A 16,339-nucleotide genomic window follows, 5' to 3' on the forward strand; every position below is an offset into this window, starting at 1 on the left:
TCTCACTGTGTTATATTAGCTTTTAAAATTAAAAGTGAACAAGTTGATCAGGTAATATTAGTTAATCAATCGTGCATTAAGTGAGCTGTGTCACGTGCATCACATCGGCTTCATTGTGCAGTCTGCCTCCACATACCGCACCGACCGATCTATCACAGTTTTCACAATACAAATGTGTAAATGGGAAAAAAATCACCCGGTGGACACTTTTTCTTGGACGAGTTCATCGAGTGAGTTAACATTATCCTATATCCTCAGTGGTCCCGAAAAATAAATTTTTAAAAACCATTTCTCGGAAGCTCTGAAGTTCATTCTTCGTTATTTGTAACAATTCACGGACGTAAGCTATGGCGCTAGGGTATGACTTCCCTGCCTAGTGCAAAAAAATATAACAGCTCACTGGGACGGCAAAAGCACAACACAGAGCGATCAAACACGCGCAGACTATGTGCACACAACTGCCATTAGTTCCCTGTAGAGCACTGCACGGGCCTCAATTTGAGGCCCGAGCCCGGCTCGGGCCCGAGACCTGGAGCCCGAGCCCGGCCCAGGCCCGTGGCTTCAATCCCGGGCCCGGCCCGGGCCCGCTAAATTATCGCTCTAGCGGGCCCTGCCCGGCCCGTTTCACAGTAACGCTTGAGGTATACTGCTCACTCTGAGCAAGTAGACTGCTACTAGACCGATAAGAAACTGGCCGACAAAGGTTCTGAAACCACAGTTTGGCTTGCAGAAAGTTGGTTCTTTTTAACCCAGAAGGAAGTGATTAAGAGTAGTGCTCGCCAGGCCCGTCTTTTGGGCAGTGATCTCGTGTAGGTGCGCAAAGATAAACTCGGATGTTCCGAGAGCCAAATAAACAGGGCTGCATACACACGTAATAGACTACTTTGCATTCCCCCATGATTTTAATCAGTTATATTTTGCCGCCCGCAAAGTATAAACATTAAAGCTGCCTAGCAAGCAGCTTGCTAGGCAGCTCTCGATCTCACAGGTAGAACTCATTGCCGAACTGGCCGCCTTTAAGCAGAAACGGAAAGATAAAAGACTTGAGTATTTCACGGTGTGTGTTTTGAAGAATATAAGCGTCCTAAACTGATATGTTCTTCCCGAATGCATTTCTAATTGTGTATAGGTACGTTTTGGGATGACGAACGATGAATGGCCAATTAAGGCAGGTTGAATTTTACTCTTGGTGCACCGCGGCATGAAAATAAGGAAATAAATAAGTTAATGAATAAAGCTTAGTTTTTTTCTCAGCGCGTACTATAACTCATAGCTCATCCGTGTCGCTGCATCAATGCCCCAGCAGTGTACTTCACTCTGCAATAGTGAATAAAAGTCGGACACCAGCCGTTTCTGTACAGACCCAAGCCCAGCTCGGGCTCGCAGCTTTAAGCCCGAGCCCGGCCCGGGCCCGCAACTTCAGGCACGGGCCCGGCCCAGGCCCGGCAAAATAAATCATGTCCCGGGCTTTAGGACTGGCCCGAGCCCGTGCAGTGCACTAGTTCACTGTCATAAGATGAACTCATATACATTCCAGGTATGTACACGATCGCTTACTCTTGGATTGAACACCCGAGAGGTGCGACAGATCTCTTCTGATGGCCACTGCGTCCGACACAGGCATACATCGAAGCAAAAGTGGCGCAGGCTTAGAGGGACCTACAGCTGGTGCGTCTGCCACTTCCTTTGATGCGCACTGGTGGTCTTAAGAGCGCAACCATGCACCTCGTGTGTTCGAGCTAGAAGTTGACGGCTCTGGACTTGTTTAAGCACTTCACATGTTTTCGGTAAGCAATGCGCGGGTGCTCTTTCGCTTTGGCAAGAAATGAAGACTAAGAATATCGGCTACCAAAGAGTGTATGCATTTCTTCGACCTGATTCCCACTTCAAATAGTCTGCAACAATTGTTGGAAATACGCCACTTCCTCGCAAATGAAGCGGCAGTCCCGATGAAATATACAAACAACATCATTTCTCAGACTGACCTCTTGTAACAAAGCAGGTTATCCGCAAATTTCGCATCCCCAGAGTTTCTGTGGATACCTCAGGGACACCGATAGCATCTCGGTGTCGCGCAGAGTACGCAAGAAATTGCGAAAATTATTCTTAAAGTTGGCTTCCAGTGTATCATTATCTTCGGAAAGCTGTGAAAAGCTGAGGCATTGATGAGGGGTCTCCTCGATAAGCAGCTTCAGAGCTCTGTGCAACACATGTGAATTTTGACGACGCATTACTCGTCTGTATTGCAACCAAGAAACGTCAGGATGATTTCCGGAGTTCTCCGTGAATGCATATTTTATGAGATTGTTTTATTAGACTGAGTTAGTGCACAATTTTTTCAGAAACTTGCTCGTATGTGAGCTACCTGCTGAACGAGCACACGAAATAGTTGAAAATAAGGAGATCAGTAGAAGCGTTTTCAATCTCAACAGCATCTTAAATATCTTTGATGGTTTCGTGTATATTGGTCTTTGCTAATAATACGAGCGCTTCAAAAAAAAAAAAAAACCTTACAGAATTGGCAAAAAATATTTTTTTAATTGTCCAAAAGAAGTGGAAGAAAACATCAAAATTTCCAAACCAAGCTTTCTGCAAACTAACGCTTCACTGCGCGCTGTAGCATTTGGTCTAAATGAACCGTTTGGAAGTTTGCAAAGCATCCGAAGCCGAGCGCCGAGCAGCCGAGCGCCGTAACCACTGAGACACCGCGGCGGGGCTATTTACACGGAACTCGTCTAAAGAGCCAAAATTTTTTGGGCCATAGCTGCGACGGTAACCATGTTTTCGAAATTCCAAAACCTGATATGGATATTACTTACGGTGGGCTACACGCCTCTCGATAATTAGTAGCCTCAAGGTGATAGTTAAAAACTTAACTATTCAAAATTAGTTAACCAGCGTGCTAGTTAGCACGTGTTAGGTGTATTCTGATGCAATACAGCGCTGACAGTAATACACTGAAAAAGCGCGGTTCTAACTCAAAAAGCCTATTTTTAAAAATTGTGCAGTCTTTGGTGAAACATCTTGCATGTAACAATTCCTGGGATTAAAACACCCGATAACGGTTCTCATAAACGTGCGGGAATGTTTCGAAGCGCATATAGAGCAGGGGGTAAAGTATTGTAGCTACTTTCGATATTTTGGGATTAAGAAACTGGAAAACGCGAGGCAGACCTCGATATTAGGGACTAATTTTAACGTATATAGAGCCCATGATGCAGCGTAGTGTCTACCAGAAAATTTTCTATGTTCAGTTAATAACGTCTTTTCTCAACAGTACTATAAAGCAGCGTAAAAACGCTCGTCGGTGATTATCTGAGTGACACTTACATTTTCATCTTCTGCTGTGGCGGGATTAGTTTTTTTTATTCAATTTAATGACAAGCTGCTAAAGCTGATGCACTTTACCATAAAAAAAAAACGTAATTGTCTTTCCATTTTCTGCCAGCATAGTGTTAATGTCGGATGCCTGGATTCAAAATAAGAAGGAATAACTCGATAATGTTTGTGCTTTTGATCACAAGTGGAAGTGCCCTTCTTATTAGAGATAGCATGGAGCACTTTATCTGCGGCGGGGCACAAAGATAAGAATTCCAAAGCGAAAGTATGCGCATTTATTTTCGTCCTCGCATTTGGTATGATAGCAGCATTTTTTGTCGGAGCAATACAACTGGCTCGAAGACCGCGGTAGGAATAAGCAGACTGGTGTTTTCAGACAGCCGTTCAGTGACGGAAAGGAAGCATGGAGCCATTAACCGGCACAAAAAAGGAGGACGGCAAAGAAATGCGAAAACGTTGTTCCTGAATTGCTTCCTCCTAGATGAAGTTTTTTGGGCGCCTTAATCGTTCATGATCTGCAGCCGACTAGCCCAGACGCGCGCGCGCACACGCACACGCGCACGCGCACGCACACGCACACACAAAAATTTAGTAATTGCCTTTTTAACTAGTTGAATTAGACGCCTAGTTGCAATTAGAGATTTGTAGCCTGTCGTTATTAATAGCCATATTACTTTCTAGAATTTCGAAAACACCATACCCTGGGCGCTCTGGCTCGAAAAATTTGGGCTTTCCGACTTATTACTTGCGCTGGAGGCGTTGCTCCGCCTGTATGCTTTCGAATGCGAATGTATTTTCGCACAATGCAGCCAAATTTTGTCGAGCCTCAGCGACAAGGGTAATAACGTTTTCAAAACTGAAACTTGCGTTTTGAAAGTGTTCGCTGAAAAACCCGATATCTCAAACGGCAATAATCAAATGAGTGTGAAGTTGACATGTTGATGCCAATTTAGACACGGCAACACTAGCAGGCCGACAGCGAGCTTAACATTGGTGGTGGTAAGCTACTTCACGTTAACGCTCTTTCCTCGGTCATCTGATAGAAGTTAACTGGAACCGCAGTTCTTCGTTGACGAGGAATCCACTATTCTTGACCAATTGAATTTCCGTGCAAAAATTGTTGTAGCGATGACAACAAAGCGGGGACACTGAAAATGGCATTGGTCTCATCGTAAGATTTTTTTGCGGGTCTTCATGCAGCACGCTCAAACTAAGTCTACCTGACGGCAGGGAAGCTGAGGGAAGCACAAGTGTCTGAGGCGTCTGAGGCTGTACAGACTGTGTTCAAGCAGATGAAACGCGTACCGCTAACAAAGGTGAAGGCGCGGGCAAAAAAGCTCTGCGATAAGCTTAGCCTGACGAACGTCGTTAAGGGCATAGATAATAGCGACAAAGATACACTGGAGATGTTTTTCTCGGCTAAGACGCATAAGATAGAATGCCCATTTCGCGTCATTATCTCAGAGTCTGGTTCGTGGCAGAAGTGCGTTGCGGACTATCTGCAATCCAATTTGAAACTCCTCACTGTGATTGATCCTTTCCTAACCAAGGATTCCGCAGCCGTTATTGACTTCCTCAAAGCAAATGACCAGAAGAACATTGCAGCTTTTTCAGTAGACATAAAAGATTTGTTTTACTCGTTGCCCCATGAAGGGCTGCTGTCTTGCGTCGAGGATGCTATCGACAATAGCGGCGCTGTCGACTTTCAAAATGCTTGTGGCGTGAGCACGGATGGTTTTTTAGAGCTTTTATCTGTTTACCTTACTTCTACTTTTGTTACCTTTGACAACAACGTTTTCCTGCAAAAGCAAGGTGTTTGCATCGGATCCTGCATCGCACCGATTTTGAGTGACTTGTTTTTAGCTCGTTGTGACAAGGCTCTTTTTGAGCGTCTAACTGATCTAAAGATTTTAAAGATCTTTCGTTATGTGGATGACTTTTTAATTCTTTTTGACCTATCTGTTTTTACTGACCCTCTTGTCGGACGTTCTAATCTTCTCGTTAGTAGTCACCCTATTGTCACGCGCATTTTAAATTCTTTTGTTGATTGTTTTTACCCGTTGACATTCACGTCTGAAATGCCTGATCATGACAGCATTAGGTTCTTAGACCTGCGGCTGCGGTTTCGAAAGGACCATGCCTGTTGGATGTACGAGCCCAGAGCTAACAAGCCCCCTTTGCCGTACAGTTCAGCGCATTCTAAACTTGTCAAAAGAAATATCGTTCTTTCGTTCCTGTCCAATGCTCTTGACAAGTCATGCCGGCATACGTTCGAGGAGGGTTTAAACATGCAAGTTGCACGTTTGCTGGGCGCGGGCTATCCGACTCACGTGATAGCTTCGGTAGCTGAATGCTTGCATCGCAAAAGGAAGGAAGCTTCTCGCCTGAGTCATGAACAAAGAGCAGAGGACAGGAAAAAGAAAAAGGATAGAAGTGAGAAAGAAAAGTTGGCGGTGATACCTTACATGCATAAGGTATCACACAACCTCAAGAAGGTGGGTCAACGGTCTCATGTGAAGGTCGTGTTCACGGCTCCTGAGAGGCTGGGGAGATTGTGCAGAATGAGTTGCCCGATTAAAACGCGTAGACCCGACTGTAATATCAGACATAGGCAGTCCTACGTCCATTGTCGGCTGGGGGTAGTCTACAAGATCCCCTTGTCCTGCGGTAGATTCTACATCGGGCAAACGGGCAGATGCCTCAACGTACGCCTAAAAGAGCACGCGAAGAAAGTCAGAGGTGGTGTCGACGGGCATTTGGCTTTGCATTGTAAGACATGTGACTGCGACCCTCCTTGCCGTCCAATTTTTGAAGATACTGTGATCTTGTATCATCACCGCGACCAACTCACCAGGGAGATTGTTGAAGCGTCGAATATCGTGCGCTTTGGACCGGATTGTGTCAGCGAACCTTCCGTTAATTTGTCGAAAAAAGAGCTTGCATATCTGGCACGATAACCAGATGGCTGTCGAGGGGGTGTGTGTCTTTTTGATGTTATCTTCGATCCTGTTCTTTGTTGCCTATCTGGACATGTGTATATATGCTCCCGATTTTGCAATAAACCGTCTGTTGAAAGTTAGCGCTTGTCTGTGTCTCCTCGCTTGTCCCGTCTTCTCTTGTGCGCTATTTATTTCCCTTAAGGAAGCAGGAAGAGCCATTCCAAAAGGACCCATAACTTGGCCGCGCCGCCGAAGTTGGTAGTCGAGAATGTAACTGTGAGATACCTGTCCCTCCGATCCCAAATAATATGATGTCCCCATTTTTTGTCTGCAAAACTGTGGCAACTACTCAATACCTTGTCAGCGTGGCTGAGCTTAAAAACATAATGCGGATTGTAGCTCGGTTCTGATAGACACTCAATTTCTTCCAGGGGCTGAATGGTAACCGGGATGCCTATTGTCCCACCTCGCAGCTGCTCCAGAGCATTCAGTGAATGTTTTGTGAACACTTCCAGACGGCGAAGAATGAGCATCTTTTCCGTGCGCCTTGGTATAGGCGCCCTGCCTGATCCGGCTCCAGAGATGCCGGCGCTAACCTCTTCCCCTGAGCCTCCCACAGAGCGGTCCTGTTGCGCGGTGCTTGCGATTCGTGTCACCTCCCCCTTTATACAATCTGTTGACTGAGTGAGCAAACGCATGGTCTCCATCAAACTTGTGGCATCCCGCCTGCATTGCTCCATGAGTTGGTTCACTTGACTCTGAAGAGCTGGCAGCTGGTCATGGTGGGGATCTCTCACGAAAGCCTTCAGTTCTTCCACAGCTGCACTGATGTCATGCATAGTGGGTATGACATTGGGCTCTATATTGGGTAAAAGAAGGCCGCCGCTGCATCCAGCCACACAGTGCGCTGTCAACTCGCTGTGCAGAATTGCTACTCCGCACTGCTGGCACTCGACTGCGTGGAATATACATTCAGCCTCGTAGTGTCTCAAGATGGCTTCCATGGTGCCCACGAACTCGCATCCATGGGGTTGGTTCCAGCAGTGAGCCTTCAAGAAGAAAAAATGGAGATGGGCTCAGTAGTGATTGATTTAATGTTTGAGGATGAACTGGAGCGAAATCGATCCACTGCAATAATTTCTAACTTGCTGAAAGGACGTCTATGATGCTATGCCTTCAGCCATGCGCGAAGTTGAAATAATTCATGATATTAGATGAAGGGCTATGACGGGGTGGATGAACAGGATCTGGTTAGCGATCTAATGCACCAAACAGACTAGGCTAATGGCGCGTAACATGCGCTACAACTTCGATTCCCAAAGAGTAAATCGGAGCATTCACAGTTGTGTCGCCACAGAAGAAATCAATTTTAAATTCCAAAAATTTGAAATCTCCACTCTTCCCTGCATCAAGCTAGTTGCAGAGAACGAGTTCCGTAATGTGTATGCCGCACGGACTAGGAAGCCCGCCGGACTATGCTCATAAGGCGCCCTATGAAGCCGCAAGCTATGCCGAAAAAAGCGCTGTTAGAACTCAAAAAGCCTGTTTTTAAATACCGTGTAAAGTCTTACATGAAACATCCTGCGTATTTACGGCTGCCAGATAAAGTGATCTGGTAGGCTACTGGAATTTTACGGTGGACGAGCTTAAACCAACAGATAGTATATTCCCTGGCGGCTTTACCAATACTTCCCCGCAAGAGCCAGCGGCGGGGAAAGGGCGAAGAGAACTTTAGATGTTATGGATGCATTTGCACAACAAAGATAGAAAAACAATTCACCTTCAACTCCCTCGCTTTCCTACTGATAAACGGGTTCCAGCTGCACTCGTCCTCACCGAAGGCCTCCCCGTCCAGAGGACACACGCCGCCGCCATCTTGTGCGCTGGCTCTGTGGCAGGACTCGCAGAGAAAATGCGCGCAGGGAAGAGTTACCGTCTTCTTGGGAATCATGTGGCAAAGACCACATATGCGGATGTTGGGAATGACATCGGCGAACCGTGTCGGTCGCCAGTTGGCGCCAGCGATGTGGTCGCGGAGCCGGTACAGCGCGCCGGGCCCAGGATCTGGCATGGCGGTGTCCTCTGCCTCCACTCGTGCGCTGCAGATAAACAATAGCTGTCACTCGACGCCGCTCCAGCGTATGTCCTTTAGACAAACACCTCCCCTTTGTCTGTTGCTACGGTAATGGGAAGATGACACGAGACTTCATCCTAGCGCTCTCGCGACCGTCTCCCCGCACTCTGAAGATGCCATCGTCCTTATCGTCAACGACATCAGCTGTGTGCGCTGTCGGTGGTCGCCGCGTTAAATCGCCAAGCGGGCGGATCTATTCTTATCAAGAAGTTTGTCATTCAACGAAATTCCCTTAAGACAACCCCTCACCCTTCATTCTTCTTTCGCCACTTTGGTTGCAGTCGTTGTCCGCATATTATCACCTGGAGTTACCTTTTCATCTGCAAGAACTAAAAAAAAATGCGATGGCGCCAGTGAAATATAGGAGGCAGGGCCAGTTGGAAAACAATGTCATGCTGCTCCGTGCTGACAGGGCATACTATTCCCCGCTTCGAAATGTGAAAAGTCTTAGCTACAATCAGCTATACGATAGCGGCATATTGCAAGAGCGGAGCCTCGTATTTTTTTTACAGTGCCAGCCTCATCGCACCCTTTTCAATGGGAGCCCAGTGGACGCCTTGGGTTTGGTTTTGGTTTATGGGGTTTAGCGCCCCAACGCGACTAAGGCTATGAGAGACGCCGTAGTGGAGGGCTCCGGAAATTTCGACCATTTCTTTAACGTGCACTGGCATCGCACAGCACACGGGCCTCTAGAATTTCGCCTCCATGGAAATTCGACCGCCGCTGCCAGGATCGAACCCGCGTATTTCGGCTCAGCAGCCGAGCACCTGCTGCTCAGTGCTGCTGAGCAGTGAGCCACCGCGGCGGGTCCCCTGCTGTAAATGCTGTCCCCTTTTGTGACTCCTGAATTTTACTTTAGTTTTCAGGATATTAATTTTTAGACCGACCATTTTGTTTGCCCTTTTTAAGTCATTCATCATGCTTTGTAATTTATCCCCTCAGTTAATCAGCAACGTAATGTCATCAGCGAACCGCAGAAAACTGAGATATTGTCCATGAACTCTTATCACAACAGCTTCACAATCCAGGTCTCTGATAACCTTCTTTAAACAGGCTGTGAATAACACTGCAGTTACCGCACCTTCCTTCTTAATATCGTTCCTTAGTTGAATTTTATCACTTTATTTCACTATGTTCGTTGTGCCGCCGCTATAGACATATTCTAGTATTATTAAATATGGCTCATATACGCCATTATTACGCAATGCCTGCATGGCTGCTGAGGTTTCGACTGACTCAAATGGTTTCTCTCGGTATATAAGACTAAGGATTTCTTTTTTTCGCCAATGAGGGTGGCGAGTGGGGGAGTCTACGTATAACACACAATAGGTGGTACTTGAAGCCGAAACAAATCCCTGCATGCGTTCCAGAGATACCATTAGATTAAGCCCAATAATTCGCGATATGTCGAATACGAAACATTTGGATCAAATCAAATATCGAATACCTGAAAGTTATCGATACTTCTGAAAAGTTGTATAAACATTTTCACTTGGGATGTACGAAGCAAATAGTTTCCCTTGGGGGAAAACAAGGTGGAATGTAGACAAGTGGTTTGAAGAGTGCCGCAGAGAAAACACCGTCACCAACGCTCGGAGCCTTTATACTAACAGTGCTCGTGCTCCCGCACAAGGAAGACACAAGAAGACACATATGCTTATGAACAACGCTTCAGTAGAACGGTAACAGGGCCTTGTAATGAAGGGTATCACTTTGAACAGAAGTGAACAAGTTTACTAGCGTGGCACTGCAACCTGTGAATGCAGACTCGTGATACATAGGAGCGTGATCACCGAAACGAGTGTCGCGTTATAAAGACAGCGCAGTTGGTTAGCGCTGCTGCGAGTAACCTAACGTGCTGGAATCCCGTAGCTAGACCACACTGTACCCTAACATATGCCCACATTGTAATGAATATACTGCACTACACCCACCACCTGGCCGTACCAACTTAACCCGGCAGTCCCGCCTAACCCAACCCGAGCACCACAGGAACCCCTGCTGCCTAGCTGGGACGTGGTTAACGAGCGCAGGGAGGACAACCTGGTTAGGCGGATGACACTCAAACGAAGAAAACATCTTATATATCCAAATAAACACTTCGCACCACCATCATCATCGTCATCTCGCAGCGACAGCTTTTAGACGAGCAGATGCATTACCACATCCAGATCTCACGCGCCACCTGCTACTGGTTCGGTCGGCAACACACGGGGGCAACCGACAACAAAGGACACTAAAGGGCTGCCCGCTCACCTTTGCATACACCCGGAGAGCGATAATATGGCGCCGCTTTCGAGCCCTCAAGCATGTTTTCGCTAACAATCTTTGTTGCGCAGTTTTGTAACCGAGAGGAACGGGAGGCGGGATCAAAAAAATGCGTAATGGCTTTCTCGTCTGCTGCTGCATCTTTATTAAATGCAAAACACGGGAAGTTTACAGCTAGCCGCCACTACTACAAGTTACTTTAGCAGGCGCACTCGTGGACCAGCCTTTGCATTTCGAGGTCACTTTCACACTTTCGATGGCTGCATAAATGGAGCAGCGAGATACCGACACTTCAACGTTTTTGCACACCGGGCTAGTATGCTGTAAGAACCGTGCAATTGGATTGAAATACTTAGCCCCGACACAGAACGAACGCCGATTGGTGATAGAACGGGAGGGCGAAGGCAAAGTAACCCCTTACGTTGGCGCCAACACAGGAATTTCATCCGCTGAACCAACGAAAGCATCGGGCTGCGCTGGGGGCGATTCTGGGGCAATTAACTCTAAACCATACAGAGGAAAAGCGGGCAATAGCAGCACTTACTCAGATAATAAATCCTCGACTGGCGTCCCTGTCCCGGTCCTGGGAAGAGCAGCACGTAGTACTTCGCAGCTACAGGCCACGCCACCACTGTTGTCTATAGGCTACAGAAACCCCGGCCACTCCAGCAGCGACGCGAGGTGAACAAACTGGGTTTACCTTTCGTGCGCGATGCCCCCTTTTTGTCGGTATCTAATCAGCTCACCGGCTATAGGTGCGCTATCTGCGTACACGGTCGTCCTTTTCCACGCATGCAGAAATGCGGAAATTCGACGTTGTCAATTTTAGTGTCTATCTTCCGAAGCCTTGTTCCAAATCAAGATTTTTTCTGTCCATATGTTGAAGCATGCTCAGCTGACCTTGTGCTAGGCACAGAGACGTGGTTATCTCCCGATGTTACTGATATCGAACTTTCCTTGTCCACCCAGTTTTCATTGTTTAGAAAAGACCACGCTGTTTCACGCGGTGGTGGGGTGTTAATCGCTGTAAGGAAATGCTTGCAAGCGTAGGTTGTAGACACGAAATCATGTCTAGAAATTCTGTGGATTGCTTTGTGTTTATCGCCTTCTGTAACTTGTGCTAGTCGGGTCTGCTATCGCCAACCCGATTCGCATGAAGAATTTCCGGAACACCTGAGTGAGTTTTTAACCTGTGTACAGAACAAATTTCCACGCTTACCAATATTCCTGGCCGGAGATTCCAATTACCCGAATATTGACTGGCAGACATGCAGTCCCCTCCATGGCACAAGAAAGCGCGAATATCAGAGTTTTCTAGATGTCCTATAACTCTTTGATGTCCTCCAAATGGTTTCTATTCCCAAGCGTGGCGATTCACTTTTTGACCTTGCGCTGACAACGCAACCAGGCAGGACATCCGTGCATGTCTTAAACGGTGTCAGTGATCACAAAATTTTTCAATACGATTTCATGGTAACTACGAAAAAGCCAGGAAAAGAAAAAAAAAGTTCTATTTGATTACACTAGAGCAAATTTTGACATGCTCCTGAATGAACTGTCATTATTCTCTGTCGATTTTTTGCCTTTCTTCAATTCACGGACTGTAAATGAGAACTGGTGTTTTATTAGTTATCAACTAACTTTGCTTAGAGATAAGCATGTGCCTAAAATCACCACCACCACATCCACACTAAGCACATGGCTCACGAGGAGCGTTGAATGATGTATAAATAAAAAAAGCGATTGTACGCAAAAGATAAACTATCAGCATCTGAAAGAGATTGGAATAACTATCGCACGCACGCGCAGCTTTGTAAAAATGAAATCAAAAGCGCGAAGAACAAGTTTTATAATAGCGACCTTTCAAATATGTTAAAAACAACCACCAAAAATTTTGGCGGGTTGTTAATCCAAATTATAGTACAAAGACCGTAGCCCCAACGACTAAAGAAGGAAAACCCCTTACGCCAGCTGAGATCGCAGCAGAATTCAACAAGTTTTTCTACTCAATGTTTACTGATGAGAGCCCCTTACCCATGGGGCCGCAATTCCAAAGGCTACATTCAGCAATGCCTGACATAACTGCCACGCCAGAAGGCGTATCCTGCGCCATCGACCGTCTACCCGCTAACTATGGAATATACTGTAAACTACTGAAAGTGGAAAACGCCTCCTTGATATGGAACCCAAATCAAACATACTTGGTATCGAAACTGAAGTCTTTACAAAATAAAGCCGCCCGGTTTATATCCCAGAACTACTGGCGACCATCGAGTGTAAAAGAAATAAAAAAAATACCTGCACTTACCTTTGCTCGAAAGACGAAGAATGTTTTCACTTCTGCCTTTTTTTCAGAAATTATATTATCGTCATTCATCCTTTGCTCTGTGCCATGTCACCCCGGGCCGTCATGTTTTTCCACGAATCGATCACCAAATGAAAGTCGAACCTATGTTTGCTCGAACCAATGTTTTTTTTTTTTTCACTCGCCTCTCCTCCTTGCCATCCGTGAATGGAATCAGCTCCCTCCCACCGTTGCATCTCTCAATGATCACGACAAATCTGAAGTCCTTTTGACACGCTACCTCGAGTTATACTCTTGACCCTTCCTTCCTTTTGTATTTATTGTGTAAACCGCACCCAGATGAACACGTATGTTTCCAGCGTTTTATGTGTATTTCGTTACGGTGTCTGTAGTTATGACCTTCGTACTTATTGCAATTTTATACTGTTTCATTATTTTCACTGTTATCCCCCCCCCCCCCTCCCCTGTATGAAATGCCCACCCGGGCCCTTAGGGTATTTGAATAAATAAATGAAATATCGAACGCGGCTCCAAGCCGCCGGAGTAGTGACCGCGGCGCACTCCACCCGGCGTCCGGGATGTCTGACACATCAGGGGGAGGAAGGCGCGAGCAAGTTTCGCCCCGGCTAATTGGAGAAACCACTGAAGCCGTAACTGGTCCGCCTAACGCTGTGAACATAACTTAAGGAGGAATTGGCGCTAGCGTCTGTAGTAAAGAACAAGAGCTAATCGCAACAAGGTTCTGAAAGGAGAAAAGATATCTCTCCCTCTCTGTCCATTTTGAATTCTTACCGGCACGGCCGCTGCAACAGTCTCGCATACTTCGCGTGTATGGGAAATGCGTCAGTCGCGTTACCCCGGCCGCTGTCGCCTTTTGAGGCACCGGTCACAGATGAAGTGGGTCCCAAAAATGACTGGTGGCTTTTGAAAATCAATAAAAAAAAGACGGAAGGAGATAGAATTGTATTGTTCGCAGCCTTACGCTTAGGAAATCCGGGAATTTTATTCCTATGGTTCTCAGACGAAGCGTATTTTCACCTCGATGGCTACGTCAACAAGCAGAACTCATGATTCTGGGGAAGTGAAAATACCCATATTGCTGAACCATTATCCCTGCATTCTCTAAAATTATTGGTATGGGTTGAGGTTTCCTCAAAAGGAATAATAGGGCCATTTTTCCGAGAGAAACCGGTAAATGCTGTGCGATATCTTGGGATACTGGAAGAATTTGTGGCGATTCATACCGCTTTGGAGGACCGTCCGAACGCCTCCTGGTTCATGCAAGATGGCGCTCGTCCACACCGAACGCGTACAGTATTAGATTTCTTGAACCAACATTTCAGTGAGCGTGTGATTGCCTTGGATTACGACAAGCATATAGGAAGTGGCATGGCACGGCATCCTTATTCGCCAGACTTGACGCCCTGCGACTATTTTCTTTGGGGGTACCTGAAAGATTTGGTTTACCACCAAACTCTACAAACAATGGCGGAGCTGAAGCAGCACATCTGTACGGCATGTGATACAATTCCAAGTGACATGTTACAACGGGTGTCTGGGAACTTTTGCTAAGACTGCGCCACGTCGTCGCAGCATCTTGTGGTTACATTGAAAATGTGATTCTTTAGTTTTTTGCAGCAGACCTAGAAAAATTTTCATATAGGTGTTTTATTTTTTATAGCTATCAGCGCCACCTGTTGGTGGAAATGTAAACTAAATTTGAATTTTAAAGGAATTCCCTGATTTCCTAGGCGTAAGGCCGCAAACAATACAATTTTATCTCATTCTGTCTTTTATTTTATTGATTTCCAAAATCCAACACTCATTTTTGGGACACATGGTACATTGACGTCGTGTTTCTTTCATGTCTTAGTGATGTCGGTGCTGCTAAAACTACGGTGGTGTTTAATTCTGTGCTCGTGAACTTAGAAATTGCGAAGAGCGCATAGAGACCCCCACAAATACGATGGGAACCGCCACCAGGAACCATCGCTCATTTTGGCGCCGTAGATCATGAACTCTGGTTTAGTCGCTGCTATTCCCGAAGCAGTCATCGTGTTTGGTCCGCAGAATAGTCGGCACATCGTGGGAACTGACTACGCAACTGTACGTTAGCAGAATTTTATTTGTGTCGCATATATTAGCATGGACAGGATGTTGTTCACTACGTGATAGTGGTTTGCTTTCGCGCGTTTTCATAAGCAGAAAACAATTTTTTTTGCAATTATCTACGATTGCAAGGCGCATGGTGCATGCATTAAACTGCGTGCACTCACGTTGCATAAACCGATCCTTCTTCAGTGCCTGAACATTATGCAGGAATGATCACACGTGTATTGCGTGAATCATGCACGAAATGATGCCCTGAAAATATCAGCTGCGCCTCTTGAGATAAGCATAACACCTCTGGTGTGTCGACACACATTGCCTGTATTGTACGGAAAGCTGCAATATCGACGTATAGTGCATTTTGAGAAATCTCTCTTTTAGACGGAAAGTAGCAGGAATCATATTGTTACTCCGCGTAGCGGCTTACTGAGCGCAGATTGATCTGGGCTTTGAGCTGTTTGCGGTCAGTTTTGATCTGTCGAGCTCTCACCTGTACTAAAGCCATTTCATTCGCTCCATTCGGTGCTAGGTGCTGGGTAAAAACGTCCTGGAATCGCCAGTACCCCGTCGCAGTCACCGTGTAGAAGGTTTGCCATCTTTACCGCCTCAAGAGGTCCTTTCAATGGCTACCACGCAAGCGACGCAGACCCAAGAACAGCGAGCTGAAGAGACGACCTTGCCCGATCAGCGACAGCCGAGTACATATCTCGGCGAGACCGAAGAGGACGTGGAAGAATTGTTCGCACGTTATGAAAGGAGACGCAGGTGCAACCGTTAGAACTCTACCGCCCGCCTGAACAACGTTGCATTCTGCCTTGCTGGCAAAGCTCTGACGTGGTTTGGCAACCGCGAGGAAACACGACCTGAAGCCGTTTTTTTTGAAGAAATCACGAAGACCTTTGAAAATACTCTTGCGAAGAAGGAACGCGCTCGGCATCAACTTTCCCAGAGAGCCGCGCTGTCAAGAGGGCTCACACGCAATATATCGAGGAAGTATTGAAACTTTGTCGCATTGTCAACCGGCAGATGCGGTAGGGCACCTTCTCAAGCGGATTTCTGAGGACGTACATAACTTTCATATTTCACAAGACACCCTTGCTACGGTTGCAAAGTAGGGCCTTTCATTTGAGGCACTTAAAGCACGCCGGATAGAGTCCAAATTCGGCTGCCTTTACAATGTGACAACCGTCGCCAGCATCGACATCCGCAAGACCGAAAACATCGCTTCTATAGTCAAGAGCAGTT

General features: G+C 46.4%; 1 protein-coding gene across 1 annotated transcript; it reads right to left on the bottom strand.

Moving 5' to 3' along the window:
* Window positions 1-6,475: 6,475 nt before the first annotated feature.
* Window positions 6,476-8,362, bottom strand: LOC149335783 (uncharacterized). Its single transcript, XM_089554005.1, has 2 exons — window positions 8,059-8,362; window positions 6,476-7,327 (listed from the first exon to the last, which is right to left on the bottom strand). The coding sequence occupies exons 1-2, from the start codon at window positions 8,347-8,349 to the stop codon at window positions 6,476-6,478; spliced, it is 1,143 nt and encodes a 380-aa protein (XP_089410131.1). The 5' UTR covers window positions 8,350-8,362.
* Between the last annotated feature and the right edge of the window lie 7,977 nt (window positions 8,363-16,339).

This window comes from Amblyomma mixtum, chromosome 7 (assembly GCF_055824585.1).
Source record: "Amblyomma mixtum isolate Tamu chromosome 7, ASM5582458v1, whole genome shotgun sequence".
Classification (NCBI taxonomy): Eukaryota; Metazoa; Arthropoda; class Arachnida; order Ixodida; family Ixodidae; genus Amblyomma; species Amblyomma mixtum.

Excerpts from the sequence above, each read along its gene's own strand:
- LOC149335783 (XM_089554005.1), bottom strand. The coding sequence starts at position 8,349 with ATGCCAGATCCTGGGCCCGGCGCGCTGTACCGGCTCCGCGACCACATC. Across the intron at positions 7,328-8,058 it reads GGAAAGCGAGGGAGTTGAAG|GCTCACTGCTGGAACCAACC; the intron begins GTGAATTGTTTT and ends TTCTTCTTGAAG.